At 42.4% G+C, this 24983-nt stretch overlaps 1 protein-coding gene across 3 annotated transcripts in view; it reads left to right on the top strand.

The window, feature by feature from the left end:
• The window catches only part of PTPRN2 (protein tyrosine phosphatase receptor type N2), a 1612706-nt gene that overhangs the window by 1468628 nt on the left and 119095 nt on the right, over positions 1 to 24983 (top strand). For all 3 annotated transcript variants that reach the window (XM_063921907.1, XM_063921908.1, XM_063921909.1), the window contains one exon: positions 20415 to 20609. In XM_063921907.1, the coding sequence (XP_063777977.1) occupies positions 20415 to 20609 (195 nt within the window). The remainder of the gene's footprint in view (positions 1 to 20414; positions 20610 to 24983) is intronic.

Genomic DNA, 24983 nt, shown 5'->3' with positions numbered 1-24983 from the left:
CTGTCTATTATAGTCTAGATCTTATGGGCCCTACACACTGCGCAATGCGCCGCCGAGCTTCCCGACGGCGGATACGGCCGATGGCGACCCGGCAGCGAGGGGGCAGTGACGTGGGAAGTGAAGTTTCTTCACTCCCCCCTTCACCCGGCTCCTTAGCAGTGCAGGCAAATATGGACGAGATCATCCATATTGGCCTGCATGCACAAGCGACCCGGCACCATCGATGAACGAGCGCGGGACCGCCCATCGTTCATCGCTGGTGCCTCCACTCTGAAAGATATGAACAGTATATCATTCATTAATGTAGGGTGCAGGGCCTACTAGTTTTCTAACCTCCCGCATCCTGCAGGAGACTCCCGGCTTACGACAGAGTCTTATGCTGCCCCCGCAAAGTTTCCCCAAAATCCCAGCTTCCCCCTGCCCCATCGGGAATGCTAGGAGATGTCAGCCAGTACCGAGACCACTGCACCACACTACACAACCTCTGTGCTCTGCTCAGCCTGCCCTCAGCCTAGAGAGGAAGAGTTTCACTTCCTGCATCAGGCTGAACTGCTGGAGACCTGTCAGTGACAGACACCGATAGAGCCAGTACGGAGCAGCAGCTGCAGAACCTGCCCACGTCACCACATACTGACAGCAACAAGGTAAGAGCTGGGGGAGGGAGGTTTGGAGCAGAGAGATATGGAAAGTGGGGACTCTGGGCAGGACCGGTGTAAGGTCTCTCTGCACCCTAGACAAAGCTTCAACCTGGCGCCCTCTAACATGCAACCTTCCCCCCCCCCCCCCTACCACCACCATCTCTTAGAGGGGAGATGCAGGTGGTCACTAGGTGGGCTGGGGTGAATTGCATCATTATACATATACAGAGAAAAGGGACAACAGTCAAGGACTTTTAAAGTGAATAAGTATATTGTAAACAAAGTCACAATCCCCCCCCCCCCTCTAATGCTGATTACAAGTGCAAATCACCCATCGGGCAGTAAGATCTGTACTCATTGGTGTTTCTGTAGTGGGTGCAATATGTATGGTGCACATGGGCCAAGGGAGACCCACACCGCACACGCTCCACTCATATTTTAATACTTATCTTTCCAGAGTCCCGCGAAGGGCGCTGCAGCGGATGCAAAAATCACACCCAAAATGGCCACTGCGCATGCGCAGTAGTTAAATTGGTCTCCAGAACATGGTGGGCACCATGTTTCCGGAGTCCTGCACATGTGCAGTAGACTTTGGCATAATGCTGGAGACTACTGCGCTGTACAAAAGAGGGGGCCCACCTGGAGACTGCACGGGGGTCCCCTCCTCTGTTAAAACGCCCCTGTCTGCACTGTCTGTGGTACCACAGAAACTCCCATGGGTTTCTTACCTAAAAGTTGTTTCCTTGTTTTCCCTAATAATTGGTATGGTTCCTCTTACAGGTGGCAACAGCATTACAGAGACGCTGCTGGGTGCAGACATGTAGTCAGGTGCTACTTGCTGCTGGAGAGCCGGGATCCAGGGGCCTAAAGGAGGTGCATCAGGGCTATGAGGAGCTGCCATAGAGGCACCCCTTTGGGAGCCATACTTACATTCGCCTCCTATGTGCCTTAACATGACTTGATGTTACACGTGTTGGAACAGAGGGAACCCTGAGGCTCTGTGTGGTACAACATGAGAGCAGCGGCTGCACCTGATTAGACCTGTAGCAGCAGCCAGCGCAATGTAAAAGGAGGAGACCGCATACAGAGACATCCTACAGTTTTTTGCTAGAATAATTCAGTGGTGCCCTCCAGGTGCCGGCGCCTTTAGGCAGCCACCTAAAGCTGCCTAATAGTAGAGCAAGCCCTGACTGGGGACTGATAACACTGGTATGGAGGGGTTTGAGGCAGTTAGATATGGGGAGTGGGGACTGATCACATTGCTATGCGGGAGAGGGTTTGGAGCAGAGAGATATGGAGAGTGGGGACTGATAACACTGTTAGGGGAGGGAAGGTTTGGGGGCAGAGAAATATGGAGAGTAGGAAATTTTGGGGTTAATAACATTGCTATGAGAGAGGGGGCAGAGACATGTGGAGTGGGGGCTCAGGGGCAGATGCTGCTATGTGGAAGGAGGCAGAGACATGGAGAGTGGGCGCTCAGGGGGAGATGATACTACTATGGGGGGAGGAGAGGCTGAGACATGGGGAGTGGAATCACAGGGGGAGATGATACTGCTATGGGGGAGAGGAGGCTGAGACATGGGGAGTAGGAGCTCGGGGGAGATAATACTGCAATGAGTGGAGAGGAGGCAGAGACATGGAGAGTGGCTGCTCAGGGGGAGATGATGCTGCTATGGGGGAGGGGAAGATGCTATGAGGCGAGGAAGGCAGACATGGAGAGGGGGCACTCGGGCTGATGACACTGCTATAGGGGACGCAAGAACATGGAGAGTGGGGGCTCAAGGAAATGACATTGCAGGACATTCCCATAAGTGGAGTTAGACACACCCTTTGGGCAGAGCATGACACCCCCCATCAATGATGCTACCAATATGTCCCTGAAACTAGTTTCTCAAAGTAGGCAAGTATGGTCTAGATAACTATGCTATTACCTAATTCAGGAGAAACGTGTCACTTCAACTAATTGGTTGCAGGCTTTTATAACTTGGGTTTCAAACTGATATGTATGTGCCAGCAACCACATTAATTATAGGATTTGTAATTCCACCTAAATCCTAAACTTGATCTAGAGCAGATCATGGGCCAAATATAATAGATTGAGTGTTTCAGAAAGTGAGAGATTTGGTAAGGTTTTTCAGTTTTTTTTAAATTGGCATTCATTTACACTGCAAAACCACTTTGATCTTGCTGTGCAAATGATTGCCACTTTAAAAAAAAAACTGCAAAACCTTACCTAATCTCTCACTTTCTGAAACTTTCACTCTTATTACATTTGGCCCCATGTTTTCAGGATTTTTTTAATCTTTAACTGGTGATTGTGTTGGGTCAGTAATTATCCCAATTGTTTCCACAAAACAAAATCCTGAAAATGTCACCAGGTGGGTGTACAGTATTTGAGGGAAGTGAGAACCCCTGATCTAGAAGATAGACATAGAAAAGTAGACTGTTTTCCTGTTGTCCACCAATTCTTTTCTAGAAGAACAACCACCTATTTCCTCTGCTTATTCCTTTTCTATGAATAAAATGTAGCTCACTCTGATTGGGTAGTGTCAAGCATCGCGTTTTGAATGCGATACATGCTGCCCCTTACAGCATGCACATTGGCATTCGTTAACACCCTATGCATGCATATTTTCAATTATCTACACAAAGGACTGCTCTTCCGATGAGAGCTGTCCATTGGGGTGTGAGGACTTCTCAATTCATGACCCCGGAGTCCATCTGCATGTACAACCATCAGCCAGCGAACTGCGGGAAGATCTGGATCGGATCTCCTCATGGTATACAAACTGTGTTTTGGTTCGGAGCCACAAAATTCAGATGGATTCGGATTTCTGGAGATCCGAACCACACATCTTTACTATTTATCAATTATTATTTGCGGAATATTCCCTGAAAAGACTAATATCCGCATAGAATTATCTCCCAAATGTATGTAGTTGGGAACTGCAACTGTTGGCTCCGGTTTTCCCTCACAAAAGCATTCAGATGGACCTACTCATGTTTAAAAATGTTTTGTTTAGAAGCATTTGTTTGCTTTTATTAGATATTGAGTGTTGAGAATAGGTTTGCCACGTGTGTTGTTGCAAAATACAGGACGGGAGGTGGGCAAATCCAAGACAAATGGCTGCTCCCCCCCACCCCAAGAAATAAAAATACTATGCTTCGCTGCACTGCGCACTGCAAAGCAGACAATGGGGGTCATTCCGAGTTGTTCGCTCGTTGCCGATTTTCGCAACGGAGCGATTAAGGCAAAAATGCGCATGGTACGCAGTGCGCATGCGCTAAGTATTTTAGTACAAAACTTAGTAGATTTACTCACGTCCGAACGAAGAATTTTCATCGTTGATGTGATCGGAGTGTGATTGACAGGAAGTGGGTGTTTCTGGGCGGAAACTGACCGTTTTCTGGGAGTGTGCGGAAAAACGCAGGCGTACCAGGATAAAACGCGGGAGTGTCTGGAGAAATGGGGGAGTGGCTGGCCGAACGCAGGGCGTGTTTGTGACGTCAAACCAGGAACGAAACGGGCTGCGATGATCACAGTGTAGGAGTAAGTCTCGAGCTACTCAGAAACTGCTAAGAAATTTCTATTTGCAATTCTGCTAATCTTTCCTTCGCAATTCTGCTAAGCTAAGATACACTCCCAGAGGGGGGCGGCGGCCTAGCGTGTGCAATGCTTCTAAAATCTGCTAGCGAGCGATCAACTCGGAATGTCCTCCTCTCAGCAACTGACCCAAGCATGGCTGGGTATGCGGTTAAATTACCGGCTGTCGGGATCCAGGTGGCTGCCTCAGCTTGTTTTGTTGGCTCTGTACAGCCCTGATTATTACATGGTCATTTTCCCCCATCTAGTCGTAAGTAACTTGCGACTTGAATTAAAGGTTCCAATATGCCTTTAATGGCAAGGTCTGCTGAAACCTGTAGTTCTACAACAGCTGTCTAGCTCTAGCTCTAAATGGCTTTGTGCTGCTTTGTGTGCTTTGCAAATGACCTTTTAATTCTAATCAGTTTACTTATTTAATTCTTTCATTGGTAATTGTGTCAGAGCAGCATTTTAATTTTTCAGCATCATTGGCTGGCAATGCTGGGTAGCACCAAATTATATAGAAAAAACGATGTCATTAATATAGTTACTTTAGACGGGTTATTTCACAATGGCAATGAGTCTGCTAGCACAAACTATTAATGCAGCCCTGCCAACACAACACACCAGCTATTTATCATGTAGCCGATGTGGAAAGCACATCTGCTTTAAAGAAAAATGAATTTGCTGTCAAATAAACAGGAAGCAGACCCGTGTCCACCTGTAGTGCCAATAGCCTGTACTGGCATCTGGGCATCTGGCACATAACACTAACAGCAGGAGATGTATGCTTCATATTGATTCAGAACGGTGTTCCAATGTGTTTTTAGACTCGTACTCGATGACTGGTGGCCAAGAGATGGATGTAACATCATGCAGAGTCTCAGCCACATTTTATTATGTTAGGCTAATTGATTCTTGTGCATAAATCTGCAGAGCCATGGAGTTAAATTCAGCCATGAATCAATCATAAAGTCAAAAGACATACATCTGAAATGGGGAAAGAAATCTAATTACCAGCAGCTATAATTACCGGACTCTCCAAAGGAGGCTAAAACAATGACTTATGAAGCTGTAGTAACCAATGCTCAGTCATATCATGCGTTCTTTAACACGTGTAGCAATCTTTTTTTTTTTTTTCAAAAAAGATTTGTGTTTTTGTGCTGCCTTTGTAATCTTGTCATCTTAGAATAGTCTGAGAGTTATTTATATACTGTGCTGAAAGATATTGTCCAATTGGATGGGAGAGAATTACATTTCTAGTCGCAATGAAAAGTTGCATTGTCCTTTTAGCTTACGAGCAGGGCCCTCTTACCTCTCTATGGAGTGTATTTTAGCTTAGCAGAAGTAGGAACGCATGTGCAGCTGAGCTCTGCAAAACCAGTTTGTGCAGTTTCAGAGTAGCTCTGAACCTACTCAGCGTTTGCGATCACTTCAGCCTATTCGTGTCCGGATTTGACGTCATACACCCGCCCAGCTAACACCCAGCCACGCCTGCATTTTTTCAGACACGCCTGCGTTTTTGCAAATACTCCCTGAAAACGGTCAGTTGACACCCAGAAACGCCCCCTTCCTGTCAATCTTCTTGCGGCTACCAGTGCGAAGAAAAACTTTGCTAGAACCTGTGCACAACCACAAAGAGCTTTGTACCGTACGTCGCGCGTGCGCATTGCGGGGCATACGCATGCACATAAATGCCGTTTTTCCACCTGTTCGCTACGCTGTGAAAACTGTCAGCGAACGATCAACTCGGAATGACCCCCTATCTATCTTGTAATACTAAAGGGGCTATTTATGAATCTGATAAATTCAGTTTCTTTGATGTTTTCACTAGGGCTGTTCTCGAAAGGTTTACATTAGAGAAATTAGAGATTTTAGTAGCACTTACCTTACCACAGACCTCTATGGGGGCGTTGGAATATTGAAATTTGACAAGCAACATAAAGCAAATCTTGCAATGTCAAAGCGCCTTGAGTCCTATTGTAGAAAGAGCGCTATATAAATAAAATTATTATTATTATTATTATTATTATTTACATTCAGGAATGGGGAACCAGCAAAGCCGAGAGGCATCGTTGTATTCCTTCTGGGTCAGACCACTATTTTACTGTGACCCTTTATCAGTATTGTTTGCCAGCACCAAAGTAAAAACCCCTGCAGAGGTGCGGGTTGTTCACCAGCGCTCCAAAAAGAAACCAAGTATGGTACATACAAATGCACGTGCAATCTGTATATATGCAATGAATGCCATTACAAATTGTTAGTTAACGCTGACTCTTAATATTAATAGTTAATCATTGTTACTGTGTTTATTACCAACCGAATATATCTGCTGAGTATTTGTTTGCCCTTGTGGCGTGCATTATTTGTATTATATGGAGTATTACGATCCAATCATAATTGTGTGAGTGGTTAAATATTGCATGGACTTCAGGTCCAAGTTAGATGGAGGGCTGGGTCTTTCCAATATGCGGGTATATTACTTGGCCTCTCAACTGGTCCATCTTTCTGGTTGGATCCTGGGTACAGGTGGTACTACACTGGTGGGGTTCTGTGTCGAGTGGGTGGAGTCTCCTCTTTCCTTACTCCAATTGCACTCAATAAACTACAGCTCCCAGCAGACCTTAGCGCCGGAATGCTTCAGCGCTAAGGGCTGCTGGGAGATGTAGTTTATTTAGTGCATCTACTTCCCTGTAATGCGGTGCGTTGGGACACCGGTGCTAACAATAGTGACTGGCTGGCAGAACTGACTGACTCGCTGAATCAATGTAAAAGGTGAGAGTGCTGTGCAGTGTCAGTAACACTGCACACCCAATGCACTGCACAGCACTGTCGCCTTTTACATTGATTCAGCGTCCAGACATTACCCTCCGCGATACCACCCACTCTATCCGTTATATTAGCTATCTCGGGGCTTCCAGGCTGGCAGCCCAGGTGCTGTGTTGCGGAATCAGGGCCTCTGGGGATCTGGGTGCGGCTGTGGCGGGGAGGCACTTCTGTGACATGACACACAGAGAAGGCTCTGGGGCTCAGAGAGTATGCGGCGCAGGGAGGGCTATGAAAGCCTTCCACTGTGGCGCTTTCATACACATCTATGCCGGTGGCCGCAGCAGCTTTTGTTCCACCTGCGCCGCGGCTAGGGAGTGAGGATTGTTGATGCCGGAGGGGGCAGGCAGACTGGTAGCAGGACATAGGATGCTGCAGTAAAAGGGTTCCCCCCCCCCCCCCCCCTATCTACAGCGCAGAGACTTGCTGCAGATGCAGTGCCATGCCCTCCAGCTGTACCTTTTTGGCAGGTACAGGACCTTTTTTTTTATGGTCTGTACTGATTTTTGGCTCTCCAAACTTTCATTGAAAGTACAGGAAAAGGGGCATGGCCACACCACTTTACCCGTGGTCACGCCCCCTTTTCGAATTTGTATTCATTTTTATGTGTAAATTATTGGAGGGTATTTTGCTGCAGATGCATTGGGCCTATTTTGGGGTGTGGACCTGGAGCTGCAGCTCCATCAGCCTCATTGTTAATCCTGCTCTGGGAACACACAGCAGCCAAAGGGCAGAGCCTCACATTGTCACACAGCTGTGGACTGGATGTGATAGACCTGCTGCTTAACCAATGAGAGCTCCTAGCCACACCCAGTGTTATCCACACAGTCACAGAGTGACAGATCTGGGCTATTATATAGGAGAGATATATATATATATATAATCATTGTGGTTACTTTAATGAACAAATAAATAAGCCCCTGGTGCAGAGGACTCCCTGTTAGACACAGTGTATGTGGTACATGGCAGTAGCATTAGGGAAAAGAGAAAAAAAGTGAATTTATGGAAGCAATAGATGTATAAGAACCTGTGCACAAAACTGAAAAATGAAATAATGTAAACTAATCAGAATATATAAATGTAAATAACATCAACGGGTAAATTGGACAAATGAAAGTTGTATATAATACACTGTCAAAAAATTCAATGAAAGTTATAAACCAACAGTATTGTGTCAGTTCTTATGCTGAAATGACTTGCTATTAACAGCATGTCCAGCAATGAGGTATAGAGTCCTTGCACGTATGCAGGGCTGCCAAGAGAAATCCTGGGCCCTGGTACAGTAATTTTCCGGGGCCCACCTGAGGGGGTGTGGCCACACCCTGTTAGTTGCAAAGCTGCGCCACTTTGGGGGCATGTCTAGCACACGAGAAGTACTCACTCACAGGAGCATGACATACCTCCCAGCAGTTGGCACAAAAGTGTTCACTGTTAGGATGGTGGGTCAGTCACATAAAAGCTGCACTGGTTGCAGAGCGCCTCCCCCGGGAACACCATAATTTTCTGAAAGTGGATCCTCCATTGTAATTTTGGGATGAAGGATGCGCTATAGCGTATAAGTGTAATCACTGTATATACACACACACACACACACACACACACACACATATAAACAACACACAAACATATAGTATATGCAGAAATGCCTATTATTATGATTAAAGTTGAATAAACTGAAATGTTGACTTGCCAGAATATATTGTTACATTAGTAAGTCCCGAGAGAGCAACAATATTTCTGCTTATACTACCGGTATAGATAGAGAGAGATTTAATCACAGGAGGCGTGGTCATGCACCCTTTGAAAAAATACAGAAAAAATTGTATTTTAAGCGCCACCATGGCCACACTCCAGCCCAGCAGTCAGCAGTGTGTGCTGAGCTTAGGAGACGAGCTGTAGCTGCTGCTGCCAGTTAAGGGGGAGGAAGCTTGGGGGCCCCCACTGGGCCCCTCCACCAGACCTGGGCTCGGGTAATTTGTACCCCCCCCCTCTCTCGGCACCAGTGCACGTATGTACTAATGGTAGGTACATTCCGCTTAGCAGCCTGCTGAATATGAGCTTTGTTGAATGCAGTGATATTATCTTGGAGTATTAATCAGCCATAGAACCTATGTGATTTATGCGTGTCCCTTATTAAAGGGATGATCTGGTAGCCCTACCTGTAGCCCAGCCACATAAACAAACTCCACTTTTGTAAGCTCTAGACCAGTAGTACCTGTTAATACACTATAAGGCTGATACAGATTAGACTCTACACCAGTTGGCATGGTGTACTTTGCATATACGCCATGCATGCACAAAAAGTGAACGCATGAAATGCATGATTGCAGAGTAGGAACATCAAGCCCAATGACTGGAGAGGCAGAAGCAGTGCAGGGGGAAGAGAGTTCTCATGTAGGCAGAGCTCAGTATGGGCTTGTTCTCACAAATGTGACTTATTCAGACCGGTACATGCTACGGGGCAGTGCAAATACACATCCATAATGACTTGTTGCATGGGGTCACCCACAGTGTGCTATGCCCTTCACCCCAATTCAGTTGCGGACTTGAAAATGTTGGTAGTTATGCAGCTAGCATTTACAGTATGTGTGATCTTACATATGTGTATGGAATTGTCCACAGTCAGAATGTTGCATTAAGGCGAGACACCTACAGTACCAAAGACAGCACTTAGTAATACACAAAAAAATTAAAAATTAAAAGTAAAACAGATGTATGCAGACAGGTGGAAAGGATTAAACAATATTTATTCAATTCTATTTGGTCGGGTTAAAATGCTTACACATATAAGGGCATTTATGTGAACAAGTTAAAACATGGGTTCAGGGTTCATTGTAATTCTTTGCAACAGACACACAACTAGTTTTTTAGATCTTATTTCAGTTCTTGTTATTTCAGTTCTTGTTAATCTTGTCTTCAATATTTCTCTGCAGTATTACAGTGATTTCTTTAACCACGTGCGTTTTTTATTAGTGGGGGAAAAAATATTATTTTGCCTAAATAAAAATATATGGTTTGGAATATATGTTACTCAGCTGAATATTAAAGCATAGTAGATGAAATTTCATTTGTATGATACCCCTTTCACACCGCACAAATAACTCGATATCGACCCGGCATATTGCCGGGTCGACACGGGTTAGCGTACAGTGTGAAAGCGCCATAGCTGAAATCCCGGGTTGCCTGACCCGGCAATTCATCCCAGGAATAAAACAGTGTTATTCCCGGGTCAATGGCAGCGTAAACAGACTCCCGGGTCGTTGCGACCCGGGACCCGTTCACTAGAATGGGGAGAGGCGATGCGGAGATGAGCTCATCTCCCAGCACCGCCTCCGCCCCCACTGCCGCCCCCCCCCCCCTTCCCCCTGCCACTATGGCAACCCGCCCGGCATATTGCCGGGTCAGGGAAGCCAGCGGCAGCGTCCAATGCTGGATCCCACCCGGGAAGGACCCGTTTCCAATTCCCGGGTGGGATCCGGCATTGGCGGTGTGAAAAGGGTATTACATAAACACCTGCATACAGTATATACCAGTGGTTCTCAAACTTTTTTGGATCACGGCACCCCAGAGTATGAGATATTTTTTCAATGCACACCTAGGCCAAAAGTTTCTTATTGACTAGTTTAGAAAGAAACATGAAATTAAGTAAATTGTGTTTCTATGTCATCCTTAGGTTTAATTGTGTGGCGAGGGACAAGATTTGCTTCTGTTTGTCCACATATTTTATGATTGACAGCCACCAGCACTGGTTTTGTCTATTACATAGACCATTATTAATTTTAATTGGTCCTGGACCACCAACCCAGGGCACCTCTGCAAGTGTCCTGAGACACCCCAGGGTACCACGGCACACAGTTTGAGAACCACATGTATGTATTCTTTCATTATATTTGCTGGGTGTGGAGATAAGAGCCAGTCACTTTTCTTCCATTCAGGCTTACTCTTATCTGCTGTGTGCTATTCTCACATCATCAGAAAATGAATGTGGTGACATCTTGTGGTAACAGGCTTCAACATTTCACTGGATACTAGCAGAAAACATTTTGAGATATTGTTAGAAATAAGCAATTTTTAAGATACTTTTTCATTTTATTGGAACTGAGCACTATAAAAACTTTCTGTACTGTAATTTCTGTTCCTTTTGTAGTATTTTGTTAAAAGTACATTGTAATCTGATTGTATTGATTTTTTTGCTGTTTATTGCTTTGTGGGAGTGGAGGTAGTAAGAGGTAAAATCAGATTTTGTGATCATGTAGTACAGTATTCTAGTGGTCTTAAGAGTAACCAACATTGATCCAGGCAATTCTCTGCAGCGATAAAAAAGTGGATGGAGCTCGTTGGCGGCAATATTTACAACAATACAAAGTATTTCCACTTCTATTTTTATTTATTGCCCATTCATATCCATTGGTAACAGCAAGTTATTGCTGATTACTGTAACGATACTGTAAAAGTGCACATAAACTGTAAGCCCTAGACAAGATTATAAAACTTCATTTCAGAATCATGCAATTTCATAGACCAAAGTTAATATCTGGTTTATGGATAATGGTTAGTGCGTGTTTGAAATTTGTCGAGACATAATTCCTGATGGAACACAGAAAGGCAATTACTTGGTCTCATGCAGAAACTAGGGGATATATTTGGTAAAGTGCGGGTTTATAGAAGTGGAGATGTTGCCCGTAGCAACCAATCAGATTCTACTTATTTATCTAGTGCATTTTAGATCAGGCATTCCCAACCTCAGTCCTCAAGGCTCACTGACAGGCCCGATTTCAGTGCTTAAGCACAGGTGACTTAATTAGTACCTCAGTTATTTTGATTTAACCATCTGTGCTTAAGCTTGGCTATCACTAAAACTTGCACTATTAGTGTGCCTTGAGGACCGAGGTTGGGAATGTCTGTTCTAGAAATTAATAGCTAGAATCCAATTAGTTGCTATGGGTAACATCTCCTCTTCTATAAACCCACACTTTAGTAAATACCCCGAAATGTAGAATTGTCTATTTTGTGCACCCACTTAATAAAAAGTTTTGTTTCACTAAAATGAATGGAAACTATGAGCCTGACTGAGAGGAGCAGGCTGTTGCATGCGCTGCTGTGATTTGTATGCAGCAGACTGGCACCAATCTGCTAATGACTCAGACGCCATCTTGTGCACAGAAACGCCCAGCGACTCACACCTGCCGCTTACGTACAAAGGGAATATCGGGCGCACATCAGTCATACCATCATACCTCTCAGCAATCCCATGCTGCCTCAGGGTGAGCGTCTCACCTAAGGCGCCATAGTCTCTCCAGCTGCATACGGATTTGCAGTGACTGACTGTGGCATGCCTCAGGTTGGTGGTAGAGAACCAATTCAAATTATTTATGGTCAATGCAATAGGCAAAACCAGTGCTGGGTTCTGCCAGTCATAACATATGTGGAAAACCAGAAGCAAATCTTGTCCCTCACCACATAATTAAACCTAAGGATGACATATAAACACAATTTACTTAATTGAATATTTATTTTAAATTTCACAATAAGAAACTTTTGGCCTATGGGTGCCATGAAAAAGATTCTGTTACGCTAGGGCTCCGTGATTCAAAAAAGTTTGGAAACCGCTGCGCTATACGCTTCTTATTCTGTATGTGACCTGGTGCTCTCTCTGTAAAGCTCCATTGGAGGTTTAGAGAACTGTATGCACTGACCTTTGCATTCTTAGAAGAGCAAAGTGTGGGCCTATGGAGAAGATGGAGAAGAATTGCCGCCTATGATTGTGGGTTATGCTCCTGACTCAGAGCTACCATGCTCAGGGTTACACTGTGTCATCAATCGATTTCATCTACTAATTTATATTGTAACTGTTAACAAGATGATTTACAAACCATAGTTATGATTTTGCTGTTTAAAACCTGTAAATGGTGAATACATACTGGCAGAGCTAATGGAAAGGAATATAGCTGCTAAAGGGCCTTCTTCAGGTTTGTTAACAAACCAAAAAAGCACACTAATGGGCAAACCATGTTGCACTGTAGATGGCAAATATAAGGGAGATGGGGGACAGGGATGTCCTCTGCACCAGACAGTTATTAGTATTCCTAATTTTGATAAAGAATTCCCCAAATTATATGATTACAGAGAGTTTTTTCACCATTCATCATAGGGGGTGCTGCCATAGACAATAAGATTGAAGAACAACATGGGACAGAGAAAGATTGTCTCTTTGTTGGCGCACTTAGAAGAAAAGAGACAAATATTTGTCTATTATCAATATTGATATTAAAATATAACTTTTATTAGTACTTAACTTAAAATGTATAGCAATTGAGAAACATAAGTGTGAAATAATATAAATCTGTTGTGTGAAATAAGTGAATAAATTCTGTGATACAAAATATTAAAATAATAAAAACTGCTTCACTGTGCCTGAATTTTTTTAGCTCAATTCACTGTGTTGTGTATATACATATATGTACCTTTGTGGGACTATTGGTTATATATAATGCTTATACTAGATATAGGGTTGGACAGCATATATTCCACACATAAACTGCAGGGATAGGTATTTAAAGTATAGGTCTAAGTATAGGTCTAAGCCTGACCTAGTTTGCTAGTAATGGTCTCTGAATAATAATTTGCTCCAACTCTTGTGTACAAATTGGGTCACGTCTATTATGCAGATTAGTCTTATTTACAGAATTCACATGTCAAATAGACATATATATATATATGCAGTAGTTTTTAATATGGACATCCACCGTTATTCTCCGTGTTTGGGATCCCCGTTAATAATTAGAGGGTTATTATGTCCAATTTGTGGTTAAAAGCCGCAATGGCTTTATTTGTCACCACTCTCTATAATTGATCTGCTATGTCCCATCAAATGTGATGGGACATTTGATGGGACACAGCAGATCAATTATAGAGAGTGGTGACAAATAAAGCCGTTGCGGCTTTTAACCACAAATTGTGCTGGTCAGGCTTAGACCTATAAGGTAGCTATGGTTTTATTGCTCATGAAAAATTAATCAGTGTTCTAAAAGGGTCATTTGTCAGCAGAGTTGGTGCGATCATCTCAGGTGGATTTCTGACACTCAGTCTCATCATGTGATATCTGTATCTTTTCACAGACATATACTTTAAATACCTATCCCTGCCGTTTATGTGTGGAATATATGCTGTCCAACCCTATATCTAGTATAAGCATTATATATAACCAATAGTCCCACAAAGGTACATATATGTATATACACAACACAGTGAATTGAGCTAATAAATTCAGGCACAGTGAAGCAGTTTTTATTATTTTAATATTTTGTATCACAGAATTTATTCACTTATTTCACACAACAGATTTATATTATTTCACACTTATGTTTCTCAATTGCTATACATTTTAAGTTAAGTACTAATAAAAGTTATATTTTAATATCAATATTGATAATAGACAAATATTTTTCTCTTTTCTTCTAAGTGTGCCAACAAAGAGACAATCTTTCTCTGTCCCATGTTGTTCTGCACTGTAGATGGGGCAGATGTAACATGTGCAGAGAGATTCAGATTTGGATGGAGTGTGTTCAAACTGAAATCTAAATTGAAGTGTAAAATTAAAGCAGACAGTATTTACCCTGCACGGAATCAATATAACCCACCCAAATCTAACTCTCTCTGCACATGTTACATCTGCCCCACCTACAGTATGCATGGTTTTGCCCATTAGTGTGCTTTTTTGGTTTGCTAACAAACCTAAAATACCCCCGAAGTTTCTTATACTCTCCGTGTAAATTTGGTTGATAAAGTTGACAGATATATTTAAACAAGCAGATGTGTCAAACACACTGTCATATATGTGTTGTATTTCAACCATAATAAATAAAGATTAATAAACCAAATGTTTATAATTTTGGGGGATTAAACCATAGATCTAGATCTTTTTAAAGCTAAATTCTGCAAGGTATGATTTTGTATATATTTTGTGTAGATGTTACAATGTATTTTGGCAAATTGGATATATATGTAGCCACAGTGCTTTCAGTGACTCTTTGGTTGGATAGGGGTCAAAAGCAATTAAAAATGTACACATTCCATTCTTGTAAATAAAAATGAAACACTAGTGATTGCATTATGTTGGCCCCTAAGACACACTAAATAGTTAAGTAGGTAATTGACTGAGGGGCTTGTGCTGAGAAGTTTACATGTGCAACAAGAGCCTCAATATAAATTCCATTTCATAGAGGGATTAGAAGTCCTGCATCTCCCTGACCTTGGCATTTCCAAACATGTTGTGCTGGTCGGCCACAGAGTTAGTGTACATGCCTGGGGAAATAGAATGTGTTCTAAGTGAGATTTCCATCATTCTGTAAACAGCACGCTGAGCAAGACCATTGACATTTGACATATTTTGTTTAATATACAAGGCCAGGTTAATGGTTTAATGGTGAGGACATTGCCTCGTAGTGGGTGACCACCGCTCAGGACTTTAGGTCCACGCTCTCAGTGATCCATTACCTGCCCTATTACCCATTTCCTACCAGGGCAGAAGATTGTTTTACCCACTCAATTTCATTTAGATTGCTTAATACATCATCAAAACTGTTACACTAGCTACATAAATGGCATAGCATAATAAATGGGCAAACAAAATAATCTTATTTTGGAATATCCCTGCGATACTTTAGGGGAGATGTACTAAGCCTTGAAAAGTGATAAAGTATCGGTATTAGTGCCTAACTGCCACGTTACAGGCTGTGTTTGAAAATTGTCAGTTAGGAGCTGATTGGCTGATAGTTTATCACTCTCCACTTTATCACTTTTTAAGGCTAAGTACATAAGGCCCTTTAAGAGCAAAGTAGATTTCAGTACATGTTATCAAATCACAAGCTAAATGCTAATTTCTAGATACGATGCTGTTAATTCTCATTTACATGAAAAATGTGCAAGGTAACTTCCTTGTCCAGAAAAGTTAAATATTATTTTTATTTTTTTATTTTTACAATTATAAAACAGAGAGAGAGAGAGAGATTAGCAAAAATGTTAAAGCTACAATGACAAAATATTGCATTATGTTATTTTTACCAATATATGATATTCTCATGAACTTCTGGAAAATAGAAATACTAAATTAGTTATTGCTTATAAACCGAAACACATTGTTCACCATAAACCATCTTCCTGATCTGTTTAATTTGACAAGCTTTATAGACTTAAGAATTGCATTTGGAAGTATAAGAATTTACCCTAGATACCTAGTCTTTCTTGTGCAATTCTCATCAATTTCTTAACAGTATATCAGAGCCACTTCCTGCCATTCCTTGATTGACCAACCACTACCTTTCCATGTATATTAGGTTATAATTAGAAAATAACGACTTTGGTTTGAACTGCTTCTTCTGGCAATCTGAAATCTAGGCAAAACTTAATTTTCCCAGAAAGCTTGGCTCTTGTGTATTTTGTATTGTATATGATGTCGTTAATAATATATAAATATTGACAGATTGTGGTAATACATAATAAACAGTTTAAGAAATTGAACAGTATGTCACAGAACAATACGCATGAATATACAAAAAGTTGTTAAAGGTTTTTTTTTTAAGTGAAAAAGTAAAAGAAAAAGGGGAAGAGGCAAGAAATGTAAGGTGAAAAATGGGTGAGGGGGAAGGGAGGCTCTGGTGATTTACTACATAAATGTATTAATTCCTGGGCCTGGAAGAGATAAATAAAACTATGGTGTCAAAGAAACAAAGTCATTAAAACAAAATTTGGATTAGGTTTTTCATTTTGGACCACAGTAAAAAAAAGTTTTGGTTAGTATCACCATCTTGGGGAAAAGAATAAAACCTAGATCCAGTGTTGGAGGGGATAAAATACAATCTGTAGTACAGTTAGCCTCTCTAGCATTCCTTGTCATGAGTTTCAAAGTGACACCCCTTTCACACTGCCAATGCCGGATCCCACCCGGGAATTGGAAACGGGTCCTTCCCTGGTGGGATCCGGCATTGGCCGCTGCCGCTGGCTTCCCTGACCCGGCAATATGCCGGCCAGGTTGCCATAGCAGTGGGGGGGTGGGGGCGGAGCTGGCAGCGGCGCTGGGAGATGAGCTCATCTCCGCGCTGCCTCTCCCTGCTGTAGTAAACAGGTCCCGGGTCGCAGCGACCCGGTAGCCCGTTTACGCAGCCAATGACCCGGTATTCAACCCGGGTATAACACTGCTTTATTCCCGGGTTGAATTGCCGGGTCAGGCGACCCGGGATTTCAGCTATGCCCCTTTCACACCGCACGCTGACCCATGTCGACCCGGGTTATTTGTGCGGTGTGAAAGGGGTATGACTTAGTGAAAATATTATGTGCCTCCCCTTTAACTATCCAGTTTGGACTTTACCTCCAACGAGTCTTTCCTCGCAAATAGTTTCTGCTCTAAGTTTATTGTACAGAAATGTATATTTATATTTCTCGATTGGCTCCAAAATGCCTGTATTCATTCTAAAGTAACTAAGAGCCATACCCCGTGTTACTCTTCATTATTTTCATATGGGGGGAGGGGAGGGGGGATTACTAAAATGTATTTGTAAACTTTCTATAACAAAACTTAGTATTTCTAGCGGTTATAGACATGTATATTGGTAGAAATATATATAAAACTTATATCATAGCACAGCATGCTCTTTTATAACAGGGTGCTTAAATATGTAATGAATTAAGATGGGCATATCCATCGTAGCACGTCCTGTTTTGGGAAATACATTTTGGCTAATTTAGAGTTGCTACAAGTGCAGCCACATGTATGCAGAGCATTGCATGCATCTATGCGGCTGCACCACCCATATGAATCCATTTGGTAAAGTAGCCATCGTCATTATCAGGGCATATTTGCACTACACCTATGTCTGGTGCAAGAAATCCACCTGAAGTCAAATCTTATGCTATGGTCAACTCCTATACAGTAGCAATTCCATGAACAAGTCTACAACGCAACCTTAGAACACTTCCTACGGTATGTGCGATTATCCCCATTATCCCCCTACATTTTACTATGTAAGCTTTTTTTTGTCATGTATTACTGCATAGTAAGTGAGATTCCATGAAAATCACCATATATGAAATGTACTGGCATTCCAGTGACTAACCTTCCACACAATGCAAGCTCCAGTAAATGGGGAACCATAACATTTATTTATTTACAGTTTTGTATATACAATTGAAAACAACAGTGATAAGACAATCTGGGTAATAACAAACAGTCAGAGGTAGGAAGGCCCTGCTCGCAAGCTTACAATCTATAGGGAAATAGGAGGATACCCAAGGATAGGCACTATCTATAGCATAGCAGTCCCACCAGATTGTAAAGGCAGTCCTGATGTGATGTAATTAGATATGAATGCTTCGGAAGATTATGTGGGCGGTTCAGGAATTTGATAGGCTTGCCTGAAGCTGAGGTGAGTTTTCAGGTAACACTTAAAAGTTTGGAGGCTACAGGTGAGTCTTATCATGCGTGGGAGGGAATTCCATAGGGTGGGTGCTGCCCGAAGAAATAACTTGGAATAATCTCTGTTTTGCATACTTGATTGGTTCCCTGGTGACTTAATTCCAACCTAATTAGTTTCCAGAAACTATAGGAATATGGGTTTAGACTTATTAAACAAAACATAAATACCGTTTGCTTATTACAATATTATATCCAGTTTTGCATCTCTTTCTGTAAATACATGTTTTATTTCAATTTATAAATGATCCTACATTTTCTCAAATCACTGCGCTTTCATCGGTTACACTCCACACTGGCATCCACAGAGTTAAGTGGGCATTTGCATCCGTGCTCTGTATTGCTGTACTGTAGGTCAGTCTACTTGTGCACTAGTCAGTAAGACTGAGAGTTCAGCTAAGGCAAGGGAAGGATTTACGAGAGGGCTGTGACGTGGCCTTGATGTGTATCTTAAATCTAGCATGTTTTCCTGTCACTTTCTTCCATGTGCCTTACACTAAAATGATCTGACAATAACCTTGCTTGTCTGAGAAATTTATGTCACGAGTACTATCTAAGGAAAGGTCTCAGGGTGTATTTGAAGGCAATCTCTCACCCTAAACAAATTCAGCTTATATTAACAAAACAAACGTTCATACTAAAGACTAAAACATCCAGGCAATAACATTTGTCTCCGGCTAATATCCACTGTCATTATTTCACATTACACCATCTTGGTATTATAGCTGCAATCTCCTCTGTGTCATTGAGACCTGAGGTGATGGCGATTACAAAATGTTTATTTGTTCAGTCCATTTGGAAACTAGCTTTGTGGTGATCAGACCTGGGTGTAATCTTTCCCACTTCTGGGAATAAAAAAGATTATTCTCCAATTTTGTTTTTGAGTTTATTTCCATGTAATAAGGTATATTTTACTGGTAAGTCACTTTGGAACATAGGGTATTATCTAAAACAAGATTGCCCAAGTGGCTGGCTCATTAAAACGTCAATAATATTTTGTGTGTGGATCAATGTTTGTAATATGATATGGGATAGATATATATATATATATATATATGTCCTAGATAAACCTTGACACAATCTACAGGAGACATAGGTAACTCCTGTCTCTTCACGGTTGTGAAATTACAAGTCACCAGGATGGAAAGTGTCTTGATGGGACTTATACTGTAGTTTCCTAAGTGGAAAGACATAGGTTGCTAAAGCCTTGCTGCCAATTTGGAAAGTCATCTTTGTAATAAAATATTTGTAGTAGCTCTTATGCTATAAATCAAATATCCTATTCCAATATTTTTGTATATATGTTAATAACGTGCCTGGAGAGCATACATATAAAATACAGTAGGGTACTTCATTAGTTTACCTACGACTTTGGGTTTACTGACAACAGTAAACCCAGTATTTTGCTGCAGAAACAGTGTTATAATGAAGTAATAAGTACATATATAATATGTGTGTGGTTTATATACATATATATATATATATATATATATATTTATATTTATATCTCACTTCAGTTTTAGTCAAGCATAATTGTTCCTTTCCAATCTTCTGCCTTAACTTTTAACTTCATAAAGACTGCAGTTACGCTTATCAACTAAATTGTTGGCAAGAGAAAATTATAGGTAATTAAGTCAAACAATGACATTCAATATTTGGCAGAAAAGTCCCTTCATATGTTTTTTTTTCTTTATAAGTAATATGAATTGAGCAAGACCAGATGAGTGTGTGACAGTGCACAGTGCTGTTCTACATGTTGGCTGTAGAAGGCTGACAGGTTTTCTCTTAAATCCGCAGCTATAATGTACAGCTACTTGGCATGAGCTGACAAGAAATGTTCCCATGGGGTCAACATTAATTCCATATTATTCATATTGTGTGTCTCTCCCCTTCCTTGTAGGAGCTTTGCCGCCAGCGGATGGCTGTCAAGTCTTCAGATCGACCAGAGCCTCTGCACAGTTCTCGCATCAATAGCATCTCGTCGCAGTTCAGTGATGGACCAATGCCCAGCCCCACCGCACGGAGCAGTACATCCTCCTGGAGCGAGGAGCCTGTCCAATCAAATATGGACATCTCCACCGGTCACATGATACTGGTAAGAACATTCATTTAATGGATCATTATTATTACTGGTTATCATTATTGTGTTTCAAATGACAGTGAGGAGTTGATTGGCTGGTGCTTTATCTCTCTTCGCTTTATCACGGCTTAGTACATTATTATTATTATCCTTTATTTATATGGCACCACAAGGGTTCCGCAGCGCCCAATTACAGAGTACATAAATAATCAAAACAGGAAAAATGCAACTTACAGTTGAGGACAATATAGGACAAGTACAGGGTAAATAAACATAGCTACATCAGGAGATGACACTAGAATAAGTATCAGGTGGCAGAAGACTCCTGGATTTGGTGGAGTTGAAGATTATTAAAGTAAGAAAAGGGATATGCACATGAGGGAAGAGGGCCCTGCTCGTGAGAGCTTACATTCTAAAGGGAATGGGTAAACAGACAGGGGTGACACAGACGGGGTACATAGAGAGCATGGCACAGAGGGTTAGGATGAGATTTGGCTGGGTTTGGTGAAGAAGTGGGTCTTGGGAGTCCGTTTGAAGTTTTGTAGAGAGGTGGAGAGTCTGAGGGGGAGAGGTAGGGAATTCCAGAGAAATGGAGCAGCACGTGAAAAATCTTGGAGTTAGGAGTGGGAGGAAGTAATCAGTAGGCAGGAGAGTCGGTGTGCATTAGCAGGGCGAAGAGGACGGGTGGGAGTGTAAAGGGAGATAAGGTCAGAGATGTAGATGGGAGAGGAGTGGGTGAGGGCTTTCTAAGTGAGTCTGAGAAGCTTAAAATGGATTCTGAAAGGGAAGGGGAGCCAGTGACGGTCTTGTAAGAGAGAAGAGGTGGACGTAGTGCGTTTGGTGAGGAAAATGAGCCGGGCAGCAGCATTGAGGATAGATTGGAGTGGAGAGAGGTATTTGTTAGGAATGCCAGTCAGGAGGAGAGTGCAGTAGTCCAGTCTGGAGATGACCAGTGAGTGGATAAGAGTCTTAGTAGCATCCTGGGTCAGAAAGGGTCTGATCCTGGAAATATTTTTTAGATGAAAACGTCAGGTTTGCGAGAGGTGCTGAATGTGTGGTTTGAAGCAGAGTGAGGAGACAAGGATTACTCCAAGACAGCGCACTTGGGGGCTAGAGGAGATAGTAGTGCCATCAAATGATAATGAGATTGTAGGAGGTGAGGTTATGCGGGAGGAAGGGAAGATGATCAGCTCGGTCTTAGACATGTTAAGTTTAAGAAAGCGATGGGACATCCAAACAGAGATAGCAGAGAGACAGTTGGAGGTACGAGTGAGGAGAGCAGGGGAGAGGTCTGGAGAGGAAAGATAGATTTGAGTGATATTGGAAACGAAAAGAACTAATGAGCTTACCTAGTGAGTACGTATAGAGAGAGAAAAGAAGAGGACCAATGACAGAACCTTGGGGTACACCTACAGTTAGTGGAAGTGAGGGGGAGGTGGATTCATGAGAGGAAACAGAGAATGAACGGTCAGAGAGGTAGGAAGACAACCAAGAGAGGGCAGTATCACGCTGTCCCTGCATGTTTCCTAAGATTTCACTGACTGTCCTGTTCTTGCTCAGTCATTGGACTCACTAATGGAACCCCAGGCTGGAACAGGACAGAGTAGGGGTAAATGGTACTGATTAGGTGTAGTCTCAAAGTGAGATTGTAAGAACAGCTTGTCTATCTTTAGAGCAACTCACATTGCAGCTCTGTAGGTGGAAATGACCTGCATAATTCACCTTTACGTGCTGGGAAAATATCATTCACATTCATATCAAGATTTAAGAAATAAATTAAAATTAATGTATTTGAAACATGCAGAACCGCTTATCCTACAATATGTTCAAAGACCATTAATTGTAATTACTGAACGTCTCTGTTAGACAACTGCAACCATCAACAATCTGTATGTTGAGTATACAGTAATATAGGGAATAAATGTTTATCTTGTTGGCCGTTTAAGTACCATAACCTCTAATTTACAGTATCAAGGTATAATGTGAATGTTCAACATACAGTAACAAAATACTTACTTTTACTACTTTTTTTAATTGATTAAATTCATATTGACTTTCCTTACTTTTTTCTGCGTGATATTGCACAAGCTTTCGCTATGCATTTTGTAATTCTGTTTTCAAAACAAATTTTTATACTTTTCTGTGACTTATATTACACTCTGTCAGGGCTGGACTGGCCCTCTGCCACTTGTGGTATATCCTTATAGCCTGGCCGAGTGGCTCTGCTTGGCTGCATGGCACACAGAGAGACTGGGGCTTGCCAAGCAGCTCCGCCTCCCGGCGCTCTGCTAAGCCACATGGCACACACAGTGAGACTGGGGCTGGACGAGCAGCTCAGCTTCCCAGAGCTCTGCTCAGCTGCCTGGCACACAGTGACGAGGGCTAGCTGAGCTGCTCTGCTTCCCGGTGCTCTGGTTGGCAGCATGTCACACCGAGAGACTGGGGCTTGCCAAGCGGCTCCGCCTTCCGGCGCTCTGCTCAGCCACGTGGCACATAGAGAGACAGGGGCTGGCAAGGCGGTTCCGCCTTCCGGTGCTCTGCTCAGCCACATGGCACATAGAGAGATGGGTGATAGTCAAGCAGCTCCGTCTCCCAGAGCTCTGTTCAGCCACACGGCGGATAGAGAGACGGGGGATGGCCAAGCAGCTCCGTCTCCCAGTGCTCTGTTCAGCCACACGACAGATAGAGAAACGGGGGATGGCCAAGCAGCTCCGTCTCCCAGAGCTCTATTCGGCTGCCCAGCATACAGAGAGGGGCCAGGCCCTTGTGACTCTATGAACACCCCAGGAGACATGACCACGCCCTCTTGTCAAGAGCATGCGCAGTTTAAAATTCCAGGGCTGTTTTAGAGCTCCGGTCTGTCCCTGCTCTTTGTAAATTCTAAATATAATATTATGTGGAAGTCACTTAACTTTACATTTCTAAAAGTACTCGGATAAAAATGAAAATGTATATGCTGCTGCGACCACAGTAGCGTCTTTAGCTGTAGCCGCATCTGCTAATGCTAGTATCAGCCCTTCCACTGGTGTACAAGTGTACGTCTTACAGCGCAAGGGCTGAGGTGCCGACTTTGTGCGCCTTTAGATGCTAGTACCATTGCACACACCATTAAAACTTGCACCAGCCACATGATAGGTGCAGATTCTCTGTCAGTTACTCGCCCATAAGGCGGTACATCTCTGTGCGTCTGAATAGTCACCGCCCAGGAATGCCCAGTACATTTCCATCACATTTCTGATCACAGCTACGTACACACTGTGGGACGCATGCACTGTGTGACCTTTTTAGCTACTTAGCCGCAAATATCGGCATGGCATGGGACTTCAAATCAATGTGTTCTTGTTGTATTCTGACTTTGTATTTGCCTTTTACTGCTCCAATTGTGAGAATAACTGTGTGGAGACACCAGGGAGTTGATAGAATACCATTAATAGTGGTAAAAGTCATACAGTAAAGCTCATGTGTATGTTTTCAGCAGAGTACAATGGCCACCACAAGGGCTTAATGAGTGTGTTCTGGGCACCTAAACCACATCAGTGCCCTTTATTAAATCACAGATACTGTACCTAGAGCTAAAATTCTGTGAAAAATATCAGATTCATTGTCAAGCAGTATTTTATGAAGAGGTATTTCTAAGGCGTGGAGGCATGCTTCGTTCAGCAACAAGAATAAAATAAAGATATTGTTTTCAAAATAAATGTTATTCATTATAGTGTCCCTTCTTCAGGTTATGTTTTACAGTGACATAATTCTATGAATATTTCATGGTCGTTTCCCATTAGGCAGCCACAGACTGTTTCAACATTACCTTTGGGCTTGTTCCACATGAGTGATTTTACTGCATGGAAAGATTGCATGCCTTTTCTCTTTTTATTGTGTTGGAATTGTTTTTATTTTTCTCACACATTGTAGCAGAGAGTTCTGCTCCTAAGATCAGGAGATGACTATTGTGCTGTATCTGCAGATTGCATTCCTAGACCTGGCTTTCTATGAAATGCCTTTTTGCTTTGTGGGTATATTTTATGGTTATGGGGTATAATAGAACTACAGTGCAAAAGTTCGACAGTGTCTATGTGAACATCAAATGGTTGATATACACAAGGTTGACTTGGTCAAAATGTCGACACAAAAATGGTTGACACATGAAAAGTTTGACATAAGTCTTTCATGGTTTTTTTTGTGTCAAATTTTACCTTGCAGCCCGTGGAACACCAATTAGTGCTCCGAGTCCCCTCACATGGCTCCCTTCACTTGCTATGCTTCAGGCAAGGTTACTATTCCCAATCATAGTACCCGTGGATGACAAAGTATGAAAAAGTTGAAAAAAAAAACAAAAACTAACGTTGATCATATGCTGTATTGACCATTGTCATGTCAACCATTTGAACC

The sequence above is a fragment of the Pseudophryne corroboree genome, chromosome 5 (genome assembly GCF_028390025.1).
Source record: "Pseudophryne corroboree isolate aPseCor3 chromosome 5, aPseCor3.hap2, whole genome shotgun sequence".
NCBI lineage: Eukaryota > Metazoa > Chordata > Amphibia > Anura > Myobatrachidae > Pseudophryne > Pseudophryne corroboree.
Note: the sequence above shows the minus strand (reverse complement) of the source record. Positions and strands in the feature narration are given on the sequence as shown.